The following is a 27,961-nucleotide window of genomic DNA, read 5'->3' as shown; positions in this document are numbered from 1 at the left end:
ACCTTGCCAAACTGTCAGGATTTGCTTTGCATTTGTAGTAGGTAGAGGTTTTTTTGAGAAATAGCAATTTTACATCATTTAACCTAAATCAGCAGAATGGGACAATACAGTTGTTTAATGCTGGGTAATCTATAAGATCCTTCAGGAAAGGTCTTGGTTCTACCACAGGAAATAGAATGCACATCCAAAGGATGTGAATTTTCTTGTAAAAACACAGCTTGTTTAGGGGCAATGCTCTCTCAAATGGCAGAGACGGTAGATTTTAACCATGGGAACCTCCTGAGGATAGTCAGCCCTTCATTACATCAGATGGCTGTGAAGCATTCTTGTTTTAGTTCTGTATTTTTTCCTTTTCACTGAGAAACAGTCCCTACCAGAGAGGATAATGTGGTATGATCACAAGGTGTACAGGTCAAGCAGGTTTGGACTAGGCTTTCTGTGTGGTCAGTCAGTCAGGATGCGTATTTAGCATGGCTGCTGGTTAGGAGTTTTGTGTTTAGGCAAGGCTGGATGTCAGCACAGGGCTTGCTTCCAAACTGGAGTCATCAGGTAGAGCTAAGGGCAGGTCAGTACTTATGCTGAATTCATCTGCTGAGATTTGTCAGCCAGCAACTCTTGAAAGTTGACCGAGGAGAGCAACAGGACTATGTCAGACCAGTGCAGGAGGGAGGAGAGAGAACTGGAATAAGAACTGTTCCCAGAAGGCATTTCTTTTCTGTTATAACAGTCCTTGATTCTCCAGCATCCTCACTGTAGTACACATCTCCCATGGTTTTTACTTGCAAGCAGTTGTAAGCAGTTATGCATCTAACTGATCAGACTAAGTGCATACTCTGTTCTTGGACAGTCTCTTAAGCAGTAGCTGCACTACTAGCTCCTAAGCAGATGCAGAGTGGATTGATTTTCATGGTGGTGTTGTTTACAGCAACCCCTTATGTGGCCACTTACATATTGCCCTTTTTGGAACGGGGTTTCTGGGCTAATTAAGCCTTTGTCTTAACCCTGAGCAGCCGTTCTTATGCAAGGTGGACTTGCAGAAATTACTTCTTAAAAAGGAGAAAGGAGACATGCACACTGCAGAATCACTTGTTTCTTACACATTCGCATGAATTTGCACCAGTGTAACTGATAGAGTGCAGGGGCAGGAATTGGGTTATGGAGCAGAGAATGGAAGGGCTGCAGAACCTGCTGTTACTGCTGAAAGACACGTTTATGAAACTGTGCTTTGAATCTTGCTTGATTGGAGTTTGTCTCCCTGAGTTTTGCCTCATGCTAGCACTGATAATTCAAAAGGGGCAAAAGACATAAATACTTTGCCAATATCCCCGGTGCAAAAAGCAAAGATTGAGGGTTTTTGTTGTGTCCAAAGCCTCACATCTTCCTAAAAAGCATTGAGTTCTTCAATGAGATGATGTGGTTCTCAGTTCTGTAGTGTCCCTGTAGTTTGAACTACCTTAAAATGGTACTACAATCCTTTAAAAGCAGTGTTTCATGTGCCTTTGGCTTGAGGGATGCCTGGGAGTCTGTTGTTCGAATTTCCATTGAAGTATGCTGGACTAACCAGTCTCTGTCAAAGATGAGGCAGACTGGTAGGAACTGTTTCTTTATTCTTGCTATTACACCACGAGCACAAGCTGTAGATGTTCATGATTGAACATCTTCATCAGAATGACTTATTTCAGAAATTGGTAGCTTAGCAGTTGTCAAGAGGAGGGAAAACCTTCAGTCTCCTGTTTTCATGTGATGATGATACGCATAAACTGAAGCACAAGCATCAATGCTGGAGTTTGTCTTAAGATACAGCAATATGATAGGTGGAAAGATGGCTTCTGTTAAAAAGGTTTTTTGTTGTTTTCCTCTCTGATCTGCCCTGAGTGTAAAGCATCTACATGGTTGCCTTACAGAAGGCTTGTTACTGAGAATTACTTAATTCTGTAGAATTAGCGTATTCTGTTAATTTGGGAATGAAGAAGACTAAATGGTTCTTACTTTGTGCCTGGGAATATTTCTAAGAACAAAGGTTTGACAATCCCTGAAGATGTATGCTGGGTAATGAAGCTTCTGCTTTTGTATTTATGTGGCTACTGCAGGTGGGGATCCTCTTGCAGCCTTTCTAAAAGGTAGAGTCAGTTCTTTCCTCCTGTTGCTTTTGCCCTTAAAGCGGATGGTGCAGACATTTGCCATGATGGATGATGAGTGGATGTGATGCTCAGGAAAGTAAGGTGAAAGTAAAGGGTGAAGGGATTTTATCCATTTTTCTTTCTTTCTTTTGTAATAGTTGAGCTAGCTGTTTTGGTTTCTTTTCTCAAGGACCACATGAATAAACCTGAACAATATGAGGTTGAGTTGCACCTGTAAAAATGGATGCATTTTGTTAGCTTCCTCCTGTTCCACACAAAGCCGTGAGCAGCAGAAGTACTGGAAGAACCTGCTGCGTAGGCTTATGCTAACCGTATGTTAACTTTGCTTCAAAAAAATTGAACCCTACCTCCTGCAGAACTTGATTTGCCATTGAGAAGAGCTTTCCACTTGCTGGGATTGAAGGGGAATTTTTCAGTCCCTGCAATTGTGCAAGGAGATGGCTATTGTTACTGGCTCAAAGACTGTAGAAAGAACTTTAATTTCCCTGCTCTGTTTGATACCTCTGCAACTCCAAACTGTTTTTCAATGCAAATATTCAGCTGACTGTCCACTGTTGCTGCTTTTAGGTTTCTTTCATTTTACTTTCTCTTCCTCTATCCTCACGTTTCCTCTACATTGAGTGTTTGAAATTATTTTTTTCATGAGACATTTTTGTTTCCAAACTGATTTTATTTTCTGTCTAGGTCATTTATGTATTTGTCTTCACTAATGTTTGCAACATCTCCATAGTATCCTCTGTGAATTTAACTAACATGCTGTTTACCCTTTCTTCCAGATCCAGTTTCTGATCCTACTTCCACATTTGGGAGTATGCAAGGGACAAACACATCTCTTTGCGTAGCTTGACTGGATATCCCAAGACTAGGATGTTAGTATATTTAAACAATTTATTTTTGCATTAAAATGTTGCCACTATATTAATTGCACATAGATTATTATTACTATTTTTGAAAATGTAATTTGCTTTATTGGCATTATGCATATTCAGAAGCCTGCTGTTAGAAACACTTTTTCTGCAGTCTGACTAATGCTTATTGGTGACTTTAAAATGGGTGCAGGAGTAGGAAGCATTTCAGTGTTGGTTTTAAAGGAGCCGGGCTTATTTAGTGTTACAGCTTTAGCACTCATTCTTGAAAATCTTGGCTCTTTGTCTAATACGATTAACTGTAGGTTAATCCAAAAACATATAAAATCTTTAGACCCATGGTCAACATATTTATGAAAGACCGCTTCAGACTTCTGAATGCATGAATACAGGCTCTAGGAGAGATTTTTAAATACTTGAAATAGTCAAATATCTACAGAAATACTTTCATCAAATAATGAAAAACTAGAATTGCACGCTGAAGTTTTTTGAATCCCTGCATCACAGGTTGCATTATTCTGGTATTTGTAAGAAACCAGTTGTCTGGAAAAGTAAACCCTGAGCTAAACTACTTTTGCAGAGTTTATAATGCAGCTTCCTTTAAAATGTGTTTTGTGATGGTGCAGTTATTGCAAAATGAGCTAGTGCATGTTTTCTGTTATGTAAGCAATTGTCTGGCAGTAATCAGCAGTTCAAAGATACAGAAGACAGCATTAAACTAATGTGCTATTTTTAAAACTGTATTTTTGTCTCAGCCACCTCTTGGAGTGTCTCATGTATTCAACTACTACTATATCTAATTGAACAAACTACTGACTACTACAAGCAACTATTTAAATTACAGAAGTGAATTTGATGCTGAATGCAGTGTTCATTGAGTAGCTGTAGACTTTGCAGGTTCCTCTGCAGCCCTGTGCAGTGCACTTATGTTCTTTATCTCTTGTAAATGGAGTCTTCACGTGGTTTGAATTTCTTTTGTTAAAACTGTTGCCTGTCTTCTTGGCTACCAGTTTGAAGTAATTGGATTGTCATTTATACTGTCTAGCTCTGTACATGGGTAGTAAATTTAGGTAAGATTTCAGATTTTCAACTTAGCTACTTTGCTAGATGCTCTCAGAAGAACCAGTGCTAGGGAAGTGCAGCACTTGTTCTGGTGTTCCACTGTGTCTTATTTTTGTGGTCCATTACTTCACTCACCCCTTCAGTGTTATTCCTGTGGTTTTACAGAAAAGTGAGTTTGGTATGGTTGCTTACAAGCTTTTCAAGGGAATTTAAGACTTATTGAATACTATTGTTTATTTTATCAAGTTTGCTGAAGCACAAGGTATTCTAGAAGTCAAATATTCCTTGAGCCTGGAAATGTTTCTAGTGTCAACAAACCACTTTCTTAAAAATGTTGCCTATATTTGATATAACCTTCAGAGGATTTAAGGTATAAAACGGTGGGGTAATGAGGAGCAAGGCACTTTACATGAAATTGTTACTTGTGCTTCCTGCACACCCTGTCTTCAGCAATTTATTGTTCATTCTTTGTGATACTTTGTTCATTACATGTGCATGATACTCTTTTTCTTTCAGAGAAACTTGTGTATGAAGAATTCTGTAGGGAAAAGCTGCCCTTAAGAGAAGATACTTACTAAGTGTCATAGACACAGCCGATTTTGTAACTTTGAATATCTGTTAGTGCTACTCTAGACTTCTAAACCCTTAGGATCAGATGATTAACATGTAGCCTGCAGAAGCACAGTTTGTATCAAATTCCTTCACTGGTTATATGGCTGCGCTTCTGGCAGCTCCTAGCCCTGAATTAGGCAATCCGTTTCTCAGATTTTGCTCTGGAAGGAATGTTCAGAAGCCACAAAAAGGGCTGCTTTGGGTACAGGTGGACAGCGACTCTTATCTTAAAAGCTGAAGCTTTTCTAGCAAACTGTCACTCAAAACTGTGAAGTTTTTTTGTTGTTTCTTCATATAGAGGTTGTCTGTCTCCAGTGAATTTAGCAATACAACATAATGTGCAATGCCAAGCTTGAGGAGCTTTGTGTATAGATTACCTGGAAAATTTCACTCTGATTTTGAACACAGCCCCTGTAGTAGTCAGCTTAGAAGGCTGAGTGTTCTCCCAGTGTTTCTTTACTTAGCACCAAAGAAATGCTTTTAGATCTGCTGAGCATCCTAAACAGGGATTAATTCTTTGAACAGATCTGAGGCAGTAACAGGTCTGCCAAGACCTTTTCACTGAGATACCACCTATAAAATTGAAGCAAGGGTGGTTGTTCTGGAAGCCTGATCTCCACACATTTTATCTTTAACAATCTGATATTCTTGACTAGAAACCCAAATTTGATTAACTGTGAGCATAGTCTGAAATTCTGCTGTAATTCAATCTCATTGAGGAACTTAGTGTGCAGAAAGCGTGGGACTGCTGTCTTCTTTCAAATTCAGATCACACATGCTGTTTTCAAGCAAAGAACTTCAACTAGGCTGAAAACAAAAGTTGTGTGGGAATAGGGTGGCCTCAACCAAAATACAGTGGATTAAATGTTTGACTTCTTTAGTTATGCAAGGCTGGTAACATGCTGTGCTTCAGGAAGTGTTCAAGGCCAGGCTGGATGGGACTTTGACCAACATGATCTAGTGGAAGGTGTCCTGCCCATGGTAGGGAGGTTGGAACTAGATGATCTCTAAGGTCTCTTCCAACCCACAGTGATTTTGTGAATTATAAAAGGTCTGGAGTAAATGAGACAGAAGACTGGGCTTCTGCAGTCAAAAAGTTGCACAGACCTGCTTGGCTTGAGGAAGACTTAAACTTACTTTGGTAAGTGCAAAGTCAACGGTTAAATGTACTGTAGACACCAAATTCATTGTAGCTACTCAGAAAAGATACTTGGGCATAACTTTGAAATCCTGAATGGCCATCATAAAAGTTGTGTTCACTGTCACGTTACGTTTGCATCAACTGAATCCCAAAGGATTTTCTTCTGACTATGATTTTCAGCTCTGATCCAGTACCTACTTCAGATGTCTGTCTCAAATCTGAATAAGAGAAAGGCAATCCGAGAGAGGGAATGAGAAATTCGAACAGGTCTTGATTTCAGCAGTGTTGCTGTGTAAGCTGTCCCTGGTCCTGCCATTTGTTCCTGGCCTAAGCCAGGAAATTGTTCTTGTCTAGAAATAAGGCAAGCAAAATGGGTTATTTTTCTCATAGTCTTCTGCCTGTGCCTGAACAGGTGCTGGTGTATTGCCAGTGCAAATGCAAAAGTGTGACTAGAAAAGCCTGGTGTTAAGCAGCCTTTCTTCTGTCCCACGTTACTGCCAAGGAGGAAAAAGAAAAGTTCAGCGTAACTCCAGTTGTAGTTGGACACAAAATACCCAAAGAAAGTATGTGCTTCTCCTGGGAAGCTCATCTGCAGGCATAGCTTATGGAATTGATGGTACATATCTGAAGCTGAAAGGTTAGTGAGATTCAGAAAGCTGCTACATGAAATGATGGCAAACATTGCATAACATTGGAAGTGAGAGATTTATCAGTCTCTTGCTCTTTGGGAAAAGTTTCCACTAAACCCCAAAAGCCAAGCTGTCTTAAAGCTGCTCAGTGTAAGTTTCTTGCATCTGTGTGTAGTTTTTAAAGAATGTTCACTGCTCCTATTGTACACTGAGTAATGAATGCTCCATCATGTTTGGCAGTTTCAGTTCCCACAACTTACTTCAGCACCAAGCTGTTTTGCTGCTGTAATCTTTTGTTACAGTGTCATCAGCAGCTGTGCTTATGCTGCTGTTTCCAGAGAAATATCAGGGCTTGCAGCCTTAGTGCACAGGCATAACTCGAGGTGTGAATGAAGGGCAGGTATTTCAGTTACTATTTAGTTCTGTTGGCACAAGGGTAGCAATAGTAACACAGCTGTATCTTGTGTGATGTTGTCATGTGCTGACTTTGTACCATTGTGGTCTTGATACTATTGTTGTGTAAAGGGCAATAAAGCTGGAGGGGCTGTGAGGCTTAGGTGTTTTCCCTTTGAGTTTGCATCTTGTGTTGTAGGCTCACGAATGCCTCACTTGAGGTATACCTTCAAATGTGATTTCAGTGGTGAAAATTAGTCCTTGTAATCTGCTCTGTAGCTAGTATGAATTCTGTGCTCACAGAATTCACATCTTTCAGTGTTAAGATACTTCTCTCTGTGCTGATCTGCTTGGTTGGGGGATTTTTGTTTAAGGTGGATATCTTTTCCCTGCTGCCTTGCTTTCTGTTAATCCTTTCACTTTGTGTAGCTGCCTGTATCACCTGCTGATTTCACTTAGATCATCCTTTCTGTTGACAGAACTGAACAGTCCATCTGAAAAGACTGAAGGGTACTTTTTTAGAGTTTGAGAAGTCTTCTCAAAACATCAGGCATGCCTCGTATTCACTGTAGTCATGATTCAGCCTTCTTCGCATGATCTAGATTCTTCTTTTCTGTTAGCTGCTTAATCAGAATTTAGATACACTCACTGATGTTTTAGTGAGATAATCACTTGACTTGTTAAGTGGTGCATCTTTACATATTGTAAGACTTTTCAGGATGCTGTTAGCTAGCTGGAGTCAGAAGGCAAACTCTTCATGGGGGCAGTAATGTAATGGCTTATGATGGAGATTTATTTAACATCAGACTTTTACAATCACAAATCACAGAGTAAAAAGGTTCTTGGCACTTTGTACCTTACAGGTAAGCTCAGTATATTCACCTCTCAACTAAGAAATTTTCAATAAACTTTCACAGGTCTATGCTATTTGTTGAAGATCATCAGCTTTTCAATAATGGGTGATACAACTATGTTTAGTTTCCTAAGTAGAATAACATTATCATTCCCCTTTGTCAAATTTATATAGGAGTCTGCAATCTCTGTTGAGATGGTGAAAGGCATGTTTATAACTTGAGATCCAAAAAGAAGAGAATAACTATTAATTCAGTAATGAATGATGATATAACTGACCTGCTGTGATAAAGGGGGTGAAACTGAGTGACACTCCAAGGGTTTGCTAGAGTGTAGTTGTTTAAATGGATTCAGCAGCTTGTGCCAACCCTTTATGGGCTGCTATTTAACTGAATTGTTTCAGTGTCCGTGTGTTGCAGACAGGGAATGATGTAGTTCAGGACTGAGTTCCTAGGGGAAGGCTCATTCTTCAAATAGGACTGTTGTGGAGTATGAAATATAACTAATATCACAGCCAGTTTAACCCACTGTTATAACACACTTCTGCTCTGTGCCAATACCTGTCTCTTGAGGATGAGGTGGAAATCTCCGGTGTCCTGTGCTTCCACATATACTACTTCTGGGGGAGAAGGAAGGTTCCTCTGTGGTTTAAACTGACTTGGGCCTCTGCTCTATCTACTTGTGGCAAGTTGCTCCTGACACCACACCTGACTGGCTGACCTGTGGTATGGACGTTACTGTGGCCATGAAATAAAGTGGAGAGCAGTGAATTGATGCTGCTGGAAATCCTATCTTTTCTGTAGGAGGCATTTTCCAGGCAGATCAATTCTGTCTACTGCAAGGCTATTCTTACACTTGTGCCAAGGGAGCATGGGGATAAACACTGGTGGTTAATGAATGTCATCTTAGCTTTGCTTGAGAGTGAAGCATTAACAAGTTGTCTCCAACAGGAAAAAAATCTCAAGATTTTTATTTTGCTGCAGTAAATAATGCAACACTGTAGAATATGGAAAACAGTTGCCTCAAGATTGAGAAACATTTGGGTCTCTGTATAAAAAAAAAAAAAAAATTTGGCCCATGATGTTTTACACTATTGAGCACACTCATTCTTGGGCTATTTGACTCTTTTAATCTGTTTATAAACTTTCTAGCTAGTTGGTAGAGTTTCTTCTCATTGAGAGTTGTACCTGGCTCCCTGCTGGAAATCCAGACCTGGAGGTTGAACTTTGAAGTGAGATACTGAAAACCAACTCTCACTTAAATCTGTAGTGTTAGTACTTGTTTGGGTTTGGGGTTTTCTTTGTTTTTAATTTGGATCATATTTTACCATTAAGTAAAAATGACCTTTTTAAGGATACATGGAAAGTTGTTAGTTATTGAAATTCTTCTACTGTCATTCTTTGCCATTTTGTGATGCCTGTGTTTTCTTGGTTTATTTTCTAAAGTAATAAAATGCAAGTATTTACATGAGAAGATTCCTGTTAGATTCTGCATTGGTGGTAACTGGCTGTGAAGAAAACCAGGTAGTAATACAATAAACGTCCTGATCTTGAGTTAAAATGTTAAACAAAAGCCAGCAACCGCTGATTTGAAGGACGAGCCAGATTAGTGATGCAGTATCTACAAATCGGAGGATCTTCCCACCCCCATAAGCTCACACAAGATTACAGCTCAGTCTGCCTGATCAGTTGCTATATCTTGAGGTGATGTTGAGCTGCTGCAGAGTCCTTGGCTTTTCTTGAATTCTGCTGCTGAGGCTTCTGATTAGAGATAAGGTTGCATGCCTTCATGTGATTCTCTACTTGGTATCAGATCACACACACACAAAAATACTGCTTGTGGGAGGGGGACGGGAGATGATCCATAGTATGCCTTTTGCCTTGCTGTACTCTGGCAACAAGCTTTGTAACTTGTCACTTTTGGGTTTTTTTTTTGGGGTGACTTTTCAATTGTAATCAGTGAGATAAGCTGCTAGTTAGAGTGCTAACATAGGATGGGGAGACCTGCTCCCATTTTTTTTTTCACTGGAGACCAGCCTGATAACTTGTTTTCTTTGCCCCTCCATTTTCCCCTGTAGAGGGAAGTGATCTCTCTTTTAGGGCATTTGGCAGAGCACTCTTCTCTTGTGAAAGCAAGTGCATTGCAACTGTGGTTTAGATATGTAGCTGTTCTTCTGTCATGCTTAGCTCATTAACTTTTAAATGCCTTGCTGTGAGTTTGATATTACATCAGAGAAAATGTGCTTAGGCTTGATTCTCAGAGGAAAAGGAACTGCGTGGTAGAGAGGGATGGAGAGAAGAGTCAGGATGGCCTGCTGCAGCTGCTTCTTTATTAAAATTACAGACCAGTAGTGGAATTTTAATGAAGTCTTGCAGGATGGATGGCCAGAAGCTTTTCTATCAATGGTGCTTGTCTGCTTTAGTAGTTTTCTTGTCCCTTTTTTGATTTCTCAGCTTACTGCTGTGGTAAGTTACTGTAACAGTGAAGTGGCTGTTTGCCAGAGCATGTACCTTGTCAGCTTCTTGATAGTTTCAAATGAAACTTCTCTACTGGAGATGCTGTTTTTACAGCGAATAAAGCATTAGCCTAAGGCCACGGGACTCTCTCTTGAACTCCAAGGGCCTGTTTATGGACCTCAGCAGGTGATACCTTGTATTCTGTCTTGGCATACAAGGTGTTCTGATGAAAAAAGCTATTGAAGAGCTAAGTATTACTATATAGAACTTCATTATATCTGTTCTTTCAAACAGTACCTATCTTAACATACTTAGTTCTCTTCTTCTGTATTCATGTGTCTGTATTGCTCTTGCAGAGCTACATTATTGGTATTTATGGTCCCTGGAAAGTCCTTGGATTTCCTAAAGCATCTGTTGTCTCTGGATGAGGGATATCTGCAGCAAGTCCCTGAGCAGTGCAGTTTCATTAAAAAAAATGCAGAAGAATGAACTTTGCAAACTTGCTGAAGATGCGCAGCTTTTTCTTTGTTCCACAGGAAGCTCAGAGAAAGTTGGTTTAACTTGTAGTTAGAGTACTTAATTGGACTCCCTTCACATAATGAGATATTTCATCATAGATGAATGGGAGTTTCTTTTATTTTGTTGCATGAATTAAAGAATATTCACAACTTATAATTATATGCATGTCCTGAGACTTGGTATATATTAATAACTGTCCTGTGACTTTTTTTCCCCCTCCCTTGTTGCTTGGGCTTGCTTTTCTATTAAGATGCCTGTGACTGAAACATTCAAGTTTAATAGATTTTTGTCCTGAAAGAGTCAGAATTCCCATGTTACACACAGATAGTAGGATTTTTCTGAATTAATTCCTCCTTCAAATCCCATAGCTGTGGATAAATATATCCAATCTTGACCAGAAAATCTAGGCATGAGAAATCCAATAAAAACCTGATGTGATGGTGGTAGCTCATGCTTCCTACTAGTTAATGAGACTCCTAACATGAATGTAATTGCTGGGGGAGAGTACAAGGAGAACAGATCTTAGCATCCAGCCCTTACTTCCCTAAATAACACCTCCAGAATCCTAGAGCAGGGCAAGTGTTGATCTTGTCCTAGAGTGCATGTCTTCTGTCTTCACTTTGACCCTTGTCTTATTGTCTGGCTGAAGTTTGATCAGCTTCCAATTTCATCTGCTGGATCTGGGGTTGTCTTTAACAATCCTGTTGCTAAATGTGTGATTTGTGGCTTTCTCCATTCCCCTCCGCCCCCTTTCAAAGTAGTGTTTAATTGCCTTTGCTTTGGTAAGCAGCCTCTGTGACCTGGGCTTTTGTTATTTACTGTTCTTCCTGTCTTTGTATCTCCTGCAAATTTAGCAACTGCTTTTTTCCAAGTCACTGACTAAAACATGAAATGGCATATGGCCAAGAACCAATACCTGATGAAGCTCACTAGCAGTGGTTTCCTATTGACAACAACACTTAAAGAGCTGTCACTTAATTGCCTTTTAATCTGATTTATATGTATTTGGCTGATTTTGGCTTGGTTTGGTTTTTCTTTTTCAATGCCTTCTCCTCAGCTGGTTTTAGTCAAAATGTGTTGTGCTGGCCCCAAAATGTTGCAGAAATCTAAAAATATTATATTAAATCTGTTACTGTTAATAAAATCTTCAGTTTCATTAAAGTCATTAAATAATTGCTGTTAGCCCATGTTGAGTGACACCATGTCTGTTAAATCCTCTGTAGTCCTCTGAGCTGTTCCTTGGTTTCTAAAACCTTTACCAAGTTGAGAGCCCAGTTAAATGTTTTTCAAAGGGACATTTCAAAGGGATGACTTCTGCCCCCCCCCCCCCCCCCCCCGGCCCATTGGAACTTTCTCAATATTCCAGGCCTTTCTGGAATTAAATGTTGCTGCAAACACTCTTTGAGTAACTCCCAGGGAGGGAGAGGAGGGGGTAGGGGTGGTAAAATAGCCTATGTAGCATTTTAAGACTGTTATCCTAAAAATGTTAAATAATATCACCTTGCTGGATTGTGTTGGATAATCATATGCCATTATATTGAATGTTTGTTCATATGCTACCATATTCTTATAGATTTTTTTTTTTAAGGTACTATTCATATGTGCCTTTTGATTTTTTTTTTTTTCTTTGTTCTGACCTTTGTAACATTTCTGAATTTTTATTGATGTTCTCTGCTCTGAATCCCCCTGCCCCTCTTCCCAGCCTCTTGTCTTCTTTGTGCTTTCACTCTTAGTTGCATTGTGGGTTTGGATTTTGTTAGATTTTTGGTGGGTTTTTGTTTGTTTTTTTTTCCCCATGATATTTTTTGAGGGTTTTAGGTAAAAAGTTAAATAGTCAAGAAATTTAAACAAAAGATATAAGCAACTGTTGTCTTAGTTGATTTGACTCAATTTCCAGCCATTTGAAGTTGTTCTTCTAAAGTTCAAGTTGCTATTTATTAGGCTGATTGCTTATTAGAAATAAATGTTGATGAATCAGTTGCCTTCTTGTTGCAATTGATCTACAATATCTGCTGTACTTAGCTACTGCCCTGGCTAGTGCTTATTTCATCTATTGAGATCTTTCATACAAATTGATATTCACAGATTAAATTGATGTTCACAAATTAGAGTTGATAACTATGTATGCTTTATTTTCACCCTTCAAGGCCCTTACTATGTTGATTTTGTTGTGGGTTTTTTTGAGTTCAATTTATGTAATAGTAAAGACAGGTTGTAGCTTTTCTTTTCTTTACCACCCTCAAAATGATTTGACTTTGGTTAGTAGTACAAGCTTTACTGCTTTGATGAGATCCATGTGTAGGGCTGAATTATGTAGTGAGTATTAAAGGGTATGTTTGAGCTGTGCTGTCGCAGGGAAAGAAAGCATTGTTTGAAAAGCTAGGGCTCTGTGTCAGTGGCAGTCCAGAAATGCATCCCTGTCTCCTTCTGATTTTGCATTCCTGTTTTTTTTAAAGGGGAGAATATGTCTTTGGCTCACACACATTGCTAGAGATCAGCGAAGTCCTCCCTTGGACTCTGATAACGCTCTAATAGAGTTATCTCAAAGAGCCCAGTAGCTATTTAATCATGACAAGAGCTCTCAATTTTAAGGCAAAAGAGGCTCTAACAGGATAATTTTATTTCTAAGGCTTGAAGCCAAACCATTGTGTTAAATTGTTAACCAACAGTTTAAAATTTATGACTTAAAATAGGGGTTACAGAAGGGAGGACATAAATGCCAAAAAGATGCAAACTGAACTGTTTAGGTGCGGAGCTAAAACTAGTGAAACGTAACCATGCTGAAAACTGCATCGTTAACTTTTCTCTTTAATTTTTGTTTTTTATTTTTTTACTTTTAATTTCTGTGTTTGTTACTTGTAGCATAAAAATGGCACATCCATGTCCTGGGCTTTGTCAGAGGACTTCTTAGAGAATAGTGTTTCTTGAATATTGCTTTACTTTTAGAGCTAACAGTGGTGAAAAAGTATTAAGTTATTCTAGTCTTGCTTCAGTGTTAAGGGTTTTCTTTGTTCTTTCTGGGAATTTGTTTTCTTTTTGGTAACTCTTCATTTGCTGGAGAGCCTTCTCATGTAGCCAAAGTGTTTTACACTTCAAAAATGTTGTATTTTGAAAAGAAAATAAAACCTTTTGGGTCTTAGTGTAAGAATATAGGAAAAAAAGATGTTTTCCCATGTATAAGTCAGCAGTTATAAGGGTTAAAAGTATGGCTGCTTTAATTGTGAAGAACTTACCTAAGGGAAAGCTCTAAAATATCAGGATCTTCATCCCCTTTTCTCTCCTCTGTTATTCCTGCAACTTTTCCACTGGCTCTGCTCTTCAGCGGCTGTGAACTGTCAGACACCGAAATATAGATGGTGGAAACATGAAAACCGGGATTTAGTGGAGGCAGCCATGTTAATTTCTCTTCCATTTGAAATGCAGGAAAATATCATCTGCCAAATGGAAAAGGACAATCGGTGGGAAAAGAAATGTTCTTTTCAAGCTTCTAAGAGCAGTGACAATAGAGAGAAAAAAATACTATAAAAAGTAGGCAGCTCCTTTTTCAAGATTTTATTTTCAATGTATTATGCATGATTAACTGTACACAGTTGCTCTTTTGGAGTCCTCAGTGACTGAATACTACAGCACAGGGCTTAGACTGTCTTTACTGCGCTGCACTTTGCATCTGGGGGGAGTAGGGCTCAGCTTCATGGTGGTTCTGTCAGTCTTTAGTATAATTTTGAATACATTCATACTTCCCTTATTTGCCTTTTTTAATGTCAAGCATTGCACATAAGACATTCTGCTGTTGCTATGCAACTGCTAAATCCAATATTTAATATTAATAAAACCCGAGTGGCATTAGCATCACTCAGAACAGTGGGCTAGCAAACTATGATTGTACAATATCCAAGCTGTAAAACTTGGCAGGGACTTCAGTGTGCAATTGCATGCATGGCAAACTGTGGGGCATGAGTCATTGGCAGTTACTATTTTAAGAGCGGTGAGTTTGGGTAAAATTTCTGAGCTTTCTTTATTTATATATATATAATATAATCTTTTTCAAGAAAAAGAATGAGGTTGGCTACCTGTTTTTCTTAAGGTTTCATTTCAGATACAAATTCTGGGGGGTCACTACCCATAAGAGAGTCAGTGTTAAAAATCTGCGGGTCAATACCCTGATTCTCCTATTTTTCTTCTAGGTCAGGTTGGTCGGCCCTTTCCCACTGTTCCTGCCACTTCCTGAAGCCTGAATTGGCTTTTTTTGGAGGCAGTGCTACTTCTCTGCCTGACAAGGTGCTGTTCAATGGGATGTTTTTCCAGTTTCTCCTCTTCCACCTTGTTTTCCAGTCCCTCCCTATTTCTCTTTGCTCTTGACCGTTACTTTCACCATCCCTCTTACACCTTTATTTTTTCCTTTTTATTTTTTTCTTTTCCCATTTGATCCTTTCTGAAATTAGGTATTTTAGTGCCAGCCTCTGATAGGGATTAGATCACCCATGGTGATGTACCCCAACAATGCTCTGGCCATCAGTCATTTCCAGGCTGCAAATTCTGTAGGTTTCCACATCTGGTACCTGAAGATGTTGGTGCACTGGCACTCTTGCTGACACCCAGAGGGGTGTAACGCTACTTGTCTTTTCCTTTTGAGGACTGCTGTCCAGAAGATAACTTTGATCTGCATAAAGTCAGAGTAATTTTAGAATTACTGCAATGTAATAACCGTTTTCCTTCATAGATGTGATCCATTTATATTTCGACTGGTTTCTTAAAATGGATACTTCAGGTAATTTATTTGTCCCTGATTCACCCATGCAAGTTTCTCTGAATTTAAAACCATATTTTTGCCTGTTCTTTTTCCCTTCATTTCTTCTTCTGCCTCTCAAAGATTCAGGCAAGTAGGAGAAGCTGCCACTATCTATGTGCAAACCATTATTAAACCTACAAAGCAAAAGTATTAATAGGGCAAAAATTACCCTATTAATTACCTACAGTATGTTGTAGTCATGCATTTTATGGTTATATTTTATGGTTATATTGGGAGTATGTTTTTCTCAACAGGTAGAATTGGTCTCTCCCCCTTATAGTAGTTTTTATATTTCTCATATTCATTCTGCTAACCTGTCTTCTCACAGTATTGGGTAGTTAATAGCTCTGTAGATTTTACTGCCAGCAAGGGGTTAGTGCAGTATTGATTTAACATTTCCAAATAATGGCAGGAATTTTGGTACAGGTTTTGCCTCTTTTGGAATAAACTGAAATTGATGAGATTTATTTCAAGTAAGGTGCAAATCATGGCATTGAAGTAAATCTGGCTGTATATCTTGGATGCGAATTTGTGATTGGAATTTGGTTTCTTAGTGGCATGCCACTTTGAATCCCTTTCCTTTGAATTTTCTCTCCTCAAACCTGTAACTCTTCAGGAAACACTGATTCTAACATTTGCTGAAATTCAGAAAAGTAACAGAATGCCACTCAGATGGAAGAAAGTATTTTTTTAATTGGGAAAGCATACCTTAGTTCAGAGGTTTAAACAAGAGATTTTGTCCAGCAATTATCTGGTCACATTGTAGAACTACAACCTACAACTTCCTATTTACTTTCTGAAATGGTTTATTTCAATGTCATCATGTTCTTTGTTTTTAACCTCGCTGTTTACCGAAGTGCAGGAGCTGGTGGGCTCTCTGGATTGTGCTGTGATTTGTCAGGAGTTCAGTCATCACAATTGACCCATGCATCTTGTGATACTTAGAGAAAACACGTTGAGCTCTGTTCTTGGAACAGATAAATATAGAACTGCTATTGTGAATATTCTTGTAGTGACGTACTTAATCTAGAAAGCTAACAATTCTTTTATTTGCTTTTAGGGTTTGAAAGTATTCTAGAAGGCCTGTTTGGACCTGGATTATTAAAAGATCTCAGTTTGTTTAAAGGTATTCAATCTCTATGTTTGTATCTTGTTCTGCATTTCTAATGACAGAAGCAGCCCCAGCTCTGCCTCTAGAAAATGTGTGTTACCGTGGTGATTTGTGCTTTTTTCCCCCTCCCCCAGGCAGTGCTCACAGTTAGTTTCATATTGGCTAAAATTACTAATGAGTGTGCGTTCATCTTTATGTAGCTGGGAGTGTATTTGGCAGTGCTCGGAAAAACAGATTGGTTGTGCATAGATAAAATGTGTACAGTTTGGTAGTCTGGGGATTTAGAAAAATGGCTGAAATGAAGCCTGCATGCTCAGAATGCAGGCAAGAATGTGGTGAAACAGGTATTTAATTTGGCATTTCTCTTTTGGCTCCAGTTGTGTCTCACTATATGAATATGAAGTAATTTGCTATTCCTCTGATTTACAGACTGTGAGCCTGAAGGTGTTTCTGATTGGTCTTTTGATGAAAATTGTCTTTTCTGCTGCCTGAGAAGAGAAAAAGTGAAGGTAACAATGCAGATGTGTGAAGCTAGTAGTTGTAGGGGAGGGACAAAGGGAGGGAGCTTGCTCCTAGTTAAGTGAACATAGAAAACTGCAACCTCCTACCCCCTTCCCCTCCTTCAGAAAAAAAGCTTTTTTAATTAAAACAGTGCAAGTTAATGAACAGACTTGCCTCTCCTCTGCAACTTTGTAGGATATGATGCACATTTTTATTCGTTTTCCGTGTGTAGTGGTTCTTTCTGTTTGGTGTTTTTTGTTTGGTTTGGTTTTCTTTGAGTTCTTTGTAAGGGACCTTGTTGGGATCATAAACCCTTCCCAAGGGAGCCAAACTGTGGCTTGTGCATGTTTACTACAGTCAGATGCTGGGCTTATCTTCAGTATGGAAATGTGGTCCTTTTAACAGCCTAGAGTCTTGTTCTGTATCTCGGAATCTCTTTCCCTATGGGCCATATCCCTTTATTAAAGGGCTCATGTATGGTAGGTAGATTTTGTACTGTGCTTGTTTATAACCAAGTCATAGAATCATAGATCAGAGTCAGAGCCTAAACATGGACAAGTCAGCTTTGTCAGCATAATAAACTTGCAGTTGTTTTCTTAATGAGATATAGCTGTCTACAAAGCAAAGGCTCTTGTGCTATATGTGATTGTTTCTCAGCCCACGTGTTGCAAAAACGATTGTTCTATAGCATAGGAAGAAAGGCAGGTTCATCTGTCTTGGCAAAACTTCATTTGCTGGAACTTGTAACTACTCCTTCTTCCTGCACGATATAAAATAACACACAGTGGATCTCCATCAACTTCGGAACGAACCAAAAGCGCTCTTTCCTCTGCAGCAGCTAACATGTGTGTCTTGTTCATAAAGGAAGTACTTTGTTGATACTGATACTTGCCGTGTTGACAGTTTACATTTGTTTTGTATTAACAGTTTTTAAGGCATGGAGAAGATAGTTAGGAATGCTTGAGTTTAGAACAGATGTAAGGCATAATGATTTCTTTCATTGAGACTTAACAGCAGGTAAGCTGTATGTGTGCTTGTGCTGTAAGGAGTTCTGTCTTCTTTGTTTTATGTCATCACATAGTTAAGTTGATTCTGAAATTAATTTTGTGGTCAGAGACTAGTCATAGTTTGGGGGAATCCAACAGGTGTGGGTAGAGCTTCAAAACCACTGTTTACATCTCAGTTGTCCTCAGACGTCCACAATACCTAAAATAAAGCTCCTGAAAATCAGTGATTTTTAGGTGAAGACAAAAACTGAGAACATGAATGTCCACTGTATAGTGTGCTGATGGTCATCTTGTCCTTTTCAAACTTCAACACAACTGATCAGAAGCTGAGATATCACTGTTGGTATTTTCATGTACTTTGCTAGGCTTTCCTGTCTAGTTTCACATGGTAAAGTGTAGCCCATGATTCTGAGTATCACTGAAAAACTAGTGAAGTATTCCTTGTGCTAGTGGTAGTTATCATTTACATTAAGGTTCCTCGTGTGGAAGGTTCACATTGTACTGTGGCTTTTCAATGGGTGGAAAAAAAAAAGGCAGATGTGGTCACATGTGGTGTGCTCTGTGGTGTTTTGGCATCGTTCTCTAAGGAGATTTTAGGATTGTGTTATGTGCAGCATCGTCAGGCAAAGGTGTTCAGTGAAAGGGATGGAGGTTACAAGTTCTGAGCCGGCAGGGGAGAAATGCGAGTTAAAGGCTGTGGTAGTATCAGTCAGCCACTATGGGCTTGGGTAGAATAACTTCTATAAATAAAACCCAAGCAATTTCTGTCACTTTACGTTCCAGTAGCCAAAAAATACCTGTTTCAACCATTTTTCTTATAACTGATTGGTAAATGGGGACAGCAGAGTTGTGTTCACAGGCTTATTTGTCCTATGGCCAGGGATGGCTGGCTGAGGGAATGGGGTAAGAGGGTGAACCAGTCCATTCACATCAAACTTGTGACTTCTCTGTTAATCCTGGTGATTCTTGTCATGCTTGGAGTATGTATGATTCTTTTTAGTTGTTTTTTTTTGTTTGTTTTCTTCCTGCCTCTCAGCATTTGTATCTGTTCTGTTGGGTTTGGGGTTCTGGAGCTTTTTTGTTTGGTTTGGTTTTGAGGGAAAAATGTGTCTCCTTTTAGACTTAGTGAGTTCTTGTGTATCAGCTGAGAGAGATGGCAGGATAGGAGTACTTCATTCCCCTGTGGGTGCACCAAATTGCTGCACTGCTGGCTTTTGCTCATGCCATTAGCTTGCAATACAGAGTTAAATATGACTCTCTAATGGGAGCCTTCAAATAGTATGGATTTTACAACATAATTTGAATTAAAACATCAGAGACCTAATTGTTACCAAAAGTCTGTAACTTCCTTTGGTATTTAGCCAAGTGGTGGACAAAACTAGATTAGAAATGGTACTAGTTTATTTGAAATCTCTTCCATTGAACATCTGTAGGAATAGCTTTAACTTTTCTTTTTGGGGAATTGCAGGTTCAGTCTTCTGTAACTGCTAAAACTTGTCAGATCCTGTTCATAAAGCAGTAGCAGTTGTGCTTTCTGTGCCTCATCCTCTATAATACTTTTTTTTTTTATTGTACATGTGCGTTCTCTTAGGTTTTTTAGGAAAGGAACTGGTGGAATGATTTAGGTCTGTGCGTTTGTGTACTGCCAAATTACAGAATTAAAAGGTGTGTAACTGATGCTGTAGCTGGGAGCAAGGTAGCCACAAACCACGTCACAACACTGTGTGGCTGTGGCTGGCCTTTTTTTCCCAATAAGTACTTCTTCACCAATACACCTTTTTAGATTAGTGGAATAATTAATGGTGTGCTTGATTTTCACCTCTGAGTGACATGTAGGTAACTGGTCTGACAAGTTCAAACCCAGTAAAAATCTTCAGGGTTTTTCCCTGGATTTCATTTGCCCAAATTATGTGTAATTTGGGAGACCAGTAGTTGTGCTTAAGGAGAATTGAATTCTACTGCAGGATGAGAATTGGAGGCCAAGATTAGTTTATTGTCAGAGCTGTTAAGGGGGGAAAAAAACCTACGCTTGCTCTCCCACCCATGTCAGTGATGTTGGTTCTTGCTTTTACAGGCAATCAGATTCAATTACATGAATTCTTCTATCCTTTGAAGAGAGAACCATCTGCCAAAGCATTCTGGAAAGATTAATTTATTTGTGGCAGTAGTTCTACTTGCAAATACTGAGCAAAAGCATGGATTTTTTTTCTTTTTTTCTTTTTTTTGGCAGTCAAAATACAAGACAGTTTTTGATCAAGAAATTGATTTAAGTGTCTTCATTTGAAAGGAATGATAAAATAGAGACAAAATAGGGAGCTAAAATCTTCACAGACACGCTTTTGCCCAAATCCAAAGGGTTATGTGCAATAATGTAAAGGTTTTAGAAATCAGAGTTTGATTTTCTTCCAGAAAGAATGCAGAATAATTCCAGAATAATGCAGAATAAACTATTATTTCAGTATGCTATGATCACAGAATAACAAATTGCCTAAGGATCTGCTACCAGGTTATTAATGTGGGTGTCTGTGTGCAAAAACATATGGGTATATTGATGGGTATGAAAGACAAAAAAGACAAAGTTAGCAGCTCTAGCTGCCTACTCCTAGTGAGAGGAATTAGGTTGGGTTCTATGGACCAAACTTGGTAAACTTGGGTAATCTGCAAATATGGTGAATTTGAGTAATCTGCAAATGTGATAGTTCTCCATTGCTTGTGGGCTTTATCCTTCACAGGGAGTATTTAAGATAGTTTAGTTTGCAAGATGGTTGGGTTTTGTTTTTTTTTTTTTCTCTTTATAATGAAGTTTTTCCTTCTAAAAGGTTGTGGCACAGAGAAGACCCATCAATTCAGATGAACTGAACTTGAAGTGTGCTTGACTTATCTCTTTAATTATGGTTCTTAATTTTTCAGTTTGGCTTGTTAAATAAAGTGATGGAGATTACAGATGAAATCTGTGGCTTTATGTAGAATGTTTGTATCAAATGTATCTGCTGTCACTTGCTCATAGCTAGAGCTCAAGCTTAGTTTAAGATGTTTCTTCTTCTAAGAAAGAGTTGCAGATAGAAAAGGACAGAAGAAAGCAGCAGTGATAAGAGGGAAAACTGGGAAAGGACTACATGAAGAGGATTCAGATGAGTATAGTCATTTGGAAAAGAAAACACTGTTGTCTAAAGCTACATAAAGCAATCCATATGTATTATTAAAAAAAATAAAAGGGGAAGGGGGACACAACTTATCTCGTTAGTTGGTGAGAGCTGAACAAGAAGGATAATACTCCTAAGCACATTAAGTATTTTATAGATATATTTAAGCTACAAAAATAGCAAGAGAGAAAATGTCTTTTAGGAGCATATTCTGGAGTCTTGTGCTGTTGACCTCAGAGGGTTGAGTCTGGACTTCAGAGTACTGTGGAATACCTGGGCTTCAGTGTAAGGCCCTTCCAGTTGTGAAGAAGTATGGGAGGGTACAGCACATGAAGGGGTAATTTTAAAATCCAAAGTTATTCTGATATGTTTTTTCTATTTTAAAAAAGTTAAAAGTAATTGCTTTACGCAAACATCTAAAAGGTAATGCTGTGCCATTACTTGATTATGTTTAGTCACAATAACAGCCTCTGACTCTGGTATCCTTTCACTATGGAGGAACATAAACAATAAGAAGCAAACTGGTAAGTGTCTGAATAATTGTGAAAAGAAGCTACCACTATCATTTAAAGCTCTAACTCCTAGGATAATTGAAGATAACAGAGGAAATATCTGAAAATGAGTTGAAGTTGTGGAACTCTTGGGATTTTTTGATGGCTTTAGAATGTGTTTAAACTGTATACAGAGATCTTAAGTGTGCAGGATGATGCTCCTAAAACATTTTCCATGCATTTCATCACTTTAAAAAACCTCAAGCATTTAGAAGGTCAGTTTTGTATTGGGTGGTTATAAAATAATTTGCTGTGGAGTCTAAAACCTGAAGAGGCTGTTTATGATAATTTCCAGCTGGTTTTAGCAGTAGTGCAGGGTTACAGTTTTGCTTGTGGGTAAGTGTCAATGTCAAACTTACTGTAATTCCACAGATTTTTTTCCCTACTAATTCCACAGATTTTTTTTTTCCCTACTATAGCTAATAAATTATATTCAATAGCTATGTATCAGTCAAGACATATTTATCAAATTCAAACCAAATCTAATATCAGTCATCTTAATAGAGAAATAAATACTACTTCTTACTATACGAGTATGTATGCTCAGTAAGTGTGGGTTGTCTTAAAACTAAGCCATCTGAACTTTTAGTTGATTCCAAGATAGGAACTGTTCTGGGTGCTTTAAAGGACATGCTCAGAACTGGGAATGTTCTCAATGAAGTTGAAAAACAGGAACAGACTGGCTTATTTTGTCAAGTCACAAGTTGCAGATACCTGAAAAGTGATAGTGTTGTAGAAGTACTAAACTGTTTCTGGGGCCATAGCAAGACAGGCATTTGTCTTCATACCTGGGAGGAAAGCCTAAGTGCTGGTGAAACATCAACTGGGTGTAGCATTTTGAGAGAGATGTAAACAAACTGAATATTATTGAATATTGCTGTCCCTGCCCATGGCAGGGGGTTGAAACTAGATGACCTTAAGGTCCTTTCCAACCCTAACTATTCTATGGTTCTGTGATTATTGAAATGAAAGCAACAAGAATGACTTGGTCTTGAAGACGGAAGGAAAGAAGACAGTCTGGTGCCGTTAGGGCTTTTCTGCAGAAAATAGTAGGTTATTCTCCTTTGCACTGGCTAAGAGATAAAAAGACTGTACATTCTTAAGAAAAATGGAGTGTTGGAGTAGACAACCTAGGGATGCTGAAACATTCCTTTCTTACTTCCTGTTCCTGATCTTACCTTGGGGTGATGGTCTAGATCATATCCCTGTGGGCCATGGGTTGGCCACTGAGCCACAGGTGATCTGCTGGAAGCCACCACTGTTTCCTCCATAAAGATGGATAAGAATTACTTCACAGCATTCTATCTTATGGGTGATTGCTGCTCCATCTGCATGCAGCTTGTGGCTTAAACATGAAGCTGCTGTTGCCATATCTATATAAAACCAGCCTGCATCATACCTTTCTCTTCATGCCAGCAGTTTAGCATTTAGAATTGCTGTCTCAACATTTCCTACAAGGAGGGTCTCGGTGAGGATCCAACACTAGTGCTGACAAAGCCAGGCTGTCCAGGATTAGGTGGTCTGTCAAGGTCATGCATTGATGTTGCGTTTTGAAACCCTGAGCTCTGTATTTCTAAGGCTCTTTGACTTAATTATATTGTTATGCTTTATATCTTAATGGACAAAAGGCTTTAGACCTTTGGGAGCATGTGCAATCCATTCCAAATGTCTTTTCCTGAAGGTGTATTCTTCAGTACAGTGATACTGTATGTTCACTGATGGGATTCCAGGGATGCTCTGGGGCATGATTCCCATCTGAAGAGATGGGCAAAAAGAACAGAGTGAATCCTGTGCTATAAATATTATGTAATGTATTATGTATTAGTTTGCAACTAATGACAATGCTGTCTAAATATTAATTTGTTTTTCTTTTTTCTGCTTCCTGCATGTTGGTACTGAAAACTTCAGTGTGATCCAGGACTGTGGGGTGAGAGGATAAGCCTCAAGATAGTGGATCTATAGAATGGTTATTAGGAAGAAATGGTGGAAAATGTTTAAAAAAACCTCCACCATACAAACAAAAACAACACCCACCAAAAATCAAAATGCCCCAAAATCACCAAAAACCCCCAACAAACAAAACCAAAACAAAGCCCCAAAACCCAACACGAGACCAGCCAACCAACCACACAGATCCAGAACAAGCAAAAGCCATAGTTTTGGAAGCTGACTTTGAATAGCAGTCACAATCAAATATTTAGTGTGTAAACTTGAAGCTTCCTTTGAGGAGTGAGCCAGCTGTGATTTCTGGCACAGTTGTGACACAATTGATAAGAAAAATTATTGAAATCTGCAATAAACAGAAATCTTCCCCATATTTTCTCACGTAGTGAGTGCTGTGCTGCAGATACCAGAAAATAGCTGAAGATTATTTTTTTTTCTATGCGCAAGGTTAAATGATTGCTATAGAGCTGTATTTCTTTACATTTTGATATCTTAGCTTGGACATTAATAAAGCCCATACAAGTAAAGAACGGCATGCTCCTTAGTTTGAGGCATAAGAGCTAAGTGCTGCCATTGCCTTGGTTCTTCTCCTCTTCTTCCAGATGCAGATCAAATGATCCTTTGTTCAGCCATTCACCAATATAAGCTACTTACAATTTTTTTTCCTGGCTGATTCCCTTTTTCTTCATTCCTTCTAGAAAATGTGCAGATTGGTAGATTAAATTGTACTCCTTTATGTGAATAATGTAAAGTACATTTGCTTCTGGTGAGGCATGCTATCATTCAAATCTCTTTCCACCAAGTTGCTAGGCTAGTACTTCCTGTGTATTGTCTTAGTTGCAGAAAGTGCTAGGAAGGTTTGAAATGCATTGGGTTTGCCAAGGGTTATTTTTATGTTAGGCTTCTTCCAGAGGTAGAATCTGTCAAAGGGCTGAGTATCAGCTCAGGTTGAAGGGTAATGTCTCCTTCAATTCTGAATTCTCTCATTGTCCTTTGAATTAAAGGAGTTTTTTGCAGTGGCTTGTGGGACTTTAGCTAGAGGATGCCAGTTAGCTCTAATAGAGCTTATCTAGCCAAATCTCCGCGCATCAGCTTGCAGAGATGCCTTTTAAAGTTAAACTTGAAGCAGTTTGTAAATGCTTAGATATTCCAGTGATCGTTCCAACACTTCTGTATTCCTAGATTAATTCTGTTATTAGCTAATTTGCACAAACATCTGCTTCTTGTACAACCTGATAAGCCAAGCTTACAATTATCCTGATAATGCCTAAAAGATAATGGAGCTTGACTCAGAATGGCTGTCAATAACTAGGACAGATCCTGCAGTAAGATTTGTCAGATACAGAAGCACAGTTTCAAAAAGGGGATGCAAGCGTGCTCTATGAATTCTCAACTGAGGTGTAAGTCTTGCAAAACTATTGGGCTTACCCTCCACAAATAATTTTGTGAAATCCTGTGCAGATACTTCACACTTTTTTTTTTTTTAAGTATCAGAAAAATACAACTGCATTTTCAGTGTGTTCATAAAATGCCAGTGAACCACAGGAGCGAGCCTGGAATCCCTCTGGTATAGAAAAAAACAGTCAGTCACTTTGTGAGGTATTTACTTGTGCAGACCCTTACCTTCACAGCAAAGTGTGGTGTTTTACTCACCTGCAGTCTCCGTCACTGCAGGTTCCTTACCTTTTTATTAAAAGCACTGCTTTGTCTCTATACCCTGTCTGAGAGAGTATCTCCCTTTACTTGTGATAGAGAACTTTTGGAAGCTGTTGAATTACAAATCTAAGGCAAGAGCCCATGTTGTTAAGGCCAGAGTCCACAGCATTTCGTATTATTACCCTTTGCACGTAGTTCATGTGACTGCAGTGTTTGTTAATTTAGTATGGGCTGGTTATGTGACCTTGCTTCATTAAACTTCTTAAAGTTGAGACGGCACAAACTGAAGAGTGACTTCTTTGAATTTATTGTGAATTATAAATGAATTGCCAGTTCTTTCCTTCCCTACTAATCCCATGAGGATATGAACCTGAAATCAACTTTTAGAGACCAAAATCCAGATGTACTCTAGGTATATTATGGTAACTGATACTTCGTAAAGGTTAACAAAACAAAACACTCCCTAAACCCAAAGAGCAGTTATGTATGCATTCCTGCAGTAGGTAAATACAGTAACTTTATAGCTTAAAATGAAAGTGGAGAGAGAGGGCCCGGAAACAGAGTGTTCTCCTAAGCAGGAGCAAGGCATTAAACAGAGAAATGAGAAAAGGGGGGGGGGGGGGGGGGGGGGGGATCTGATTTAGATTTCTTATTTTAATAACCATTGGCTTCTAGTTTCTTGAGTTCCATTTAAAGTGAATAATTTATGCTGGCATCTCACACAGTTTAATTATCCTCATTAAAACACTTGTTTTGAAATATTGAGGTAACTCAGTTGCTTCCAGTTGTAAGAAAGAGAATGAATTTTAATTCATTGCAGGTGGTGTGTGCAGCTCACTTAAGTTTATTTCACTTAAAAGTAGCTACTGCTGAGCCTTTTCATAAAGGATCTGTTTGTTGCTAAAGTTTGGTCGTTTATTTATCACTCAGTTCACATGGATGCTGCATAGATTGAGGAGAATTTTCTGTGTTTTGCCTTCAATGGTTATTTCTTGGAACTAAAAGCAGTAGCTAAAGAACAAGTGCTAGATAACAGATTCACAGCCAAGTGTTGTAAAATATCTACATGTTCTTTATAGTAGCCTCTTATTTCCCCATAATGTTATCAAATCTTACAGGCTTCTGCTGCATTTACAACAAGAAAACAGGACAAAGTACAATGTTCTGGAGCAGTCAAAAATTAAGTTGTGATTTCAGTAGATTCAGCTCTGTGTAGTACATAACAAAGTTTTGAATTTAAGTAAATTTTTTTAATGCCTTAAGGAACTTTATTAATTTTGGAGTCAGGAAGATCTTACAAATATTAAATATCTTTACAGGAACACTTAGTCAGTCTGGATGAGCCAGCCTCGGAAGCTGGACAAGAAGCTCTGCTTAGACAAGAGCAAGCAAAAATCATTCGTTTTGAAAGGCAAGCGGAAGAGTTCCTCAATGCAGTCTTTTACAGAAAAGGTTGGTTTTACTTGGAGGGGGGGGAATGGTATCTCTTGTTGGTCTCTTTGCATGCAATGCAGGTATCAAAGATCTGACGTTCAAGCTGTCATTGTATGTTCAGTATTTTTCAGTTGTTGTCTTAATATATATTTATCAAGAGTAACCATTGACTCTCAAATAATGTAGCAATACAACAGTGTGGGCTTGGGAGAGAGGAAAAGTGTATAACAGCCTTAAACCAAATCTCATCCTGAGAGCACTGGTATTTTGTACTTTAAGAGGAATGACTCAGTTCTTACCCAGTATAACTGCTCCCCTGAAACCAGAGTTTGGGTGAATGGGCTGTGTGGAAGAAGGGGCAAGTGATGGTGGTATTAGGTGGGCAATTTTAAACAAAAAATTATTTTTTAAAATCTTACTTTAATGGGATGTATACTAATGCAGTTTTTCTTAAAGCTCAGCAGTCTTCTCACTGTGGTCTGTAGTGATTACCCACCCCCAGAAATCAACAGTACAAAATAATGTTGGAATAGTGCTAAGGTGGATATGTGGAGAATTCAAAATGTGATCAGCAAAAGAATTGGAAAATCAATGCTGTAGAATTTTCTGAGAACAGTAACAGTAGCTCAGTGCTAGACAATCCTGTAAATCTCCTCTGGAGAGTTATGTCAGTTAAACTGTGCTCTTAGGAAGGCACAAAACTCATTTCAGTGTTTTCTACCAATCTGAAAAACGGGAATCCAGAGGTTGCTTCCAAATGCATCCTGAATGAAAGTACATTGTACTTATCAGCCTAACCCATGTGTGAGAAAATCTGCCAAATCAGTAATTCCAACCTGTCTTCTGGGGGACAATGCAAGGCTTCAGTTTAACAAATTAGAAATTGCTGTAGCCAGTCCTCAGCCCTTCCTCCCAGGGACCAAAATATTTAAAGGTGTTTTAAGTAGATAACAGTATCTTAGCCTTTCTTTTAGGACTCAAATGAAGAAATACAAACTATACATTATGATGTATTGTGTAAAGTGTAGAAGCATGTAGGATGGTAGGAAGGATAATTATTGCATTACTACTGATAGTTCAGATAATGCTTTTGTTGCAAGTCTTCCTTCTCAGAGTGTGGGTTTTGTTGTTTGGCTCTTTTTTTTTCTTCTTTC

The 27,961-nt window shown here is 38.7% G+C and overlaps 1 protein-coding gene across 21 annotated transcripts in view; it reads left to right on the top strand.

The window, feature by feature from the left end:
• Positions 1-27,961, top strand: part of LCOR (ligand dependent nuclear receptor corepressor) — an 80,580-nt gene that overhangs the window by 13,720 nt on the left and 38,899 nt on the right. For 4 of the 21 annotated variants that reach the window (XM_057403610.1, XM_057403624.1, XM_057403613.1 and 1 more), the window contains one exon: positions 26,693-26,825. The exons of 2 other annotated variants lie outside the window; for them this stretch is intronic. In XM_057403610.1, the coding sequence (XP_057259593.1) occupies positions 26,693-26,825 (133 nt within the window). Of the gene's footprint in view, positions 1-2,917; positions 3,011-14,094; positions 14,200-14,855; positions 14,950-16,520; positions 16,587-17,000; positions 17,081-26,692; positions 26,826-27,961 lie in introns of all 21 variants that reach the window. 15 more of the 21 variants (XM_057403609.1, XM_057403629.1, XM_057403630.1 and 12 more) reach the window with 7 other exon arrangements.

This window comes from Pezoporus wallicus, unplaced genomic scaffold (genome assembly GCF_028554395.1).
Source record: "Pezoporus wallicus isolate ANWC-B61680 ecotype Strahan unplaced genomic scaffold, APGP_CSIRO_Pwel_v1 contig_12993, whole genome shotgun sequence".
NCBI lineage: Eukaryota > Metazoa > Chordata > Aves > Psittaciformes > Psittacidae > Pezoporus > Pezoporus wallicus.
The sequence above is the reverse complement of the archived record's forward strand: the minus strand, read 5'-3'. Positions and strand labels throughout refer to the sequence as shown.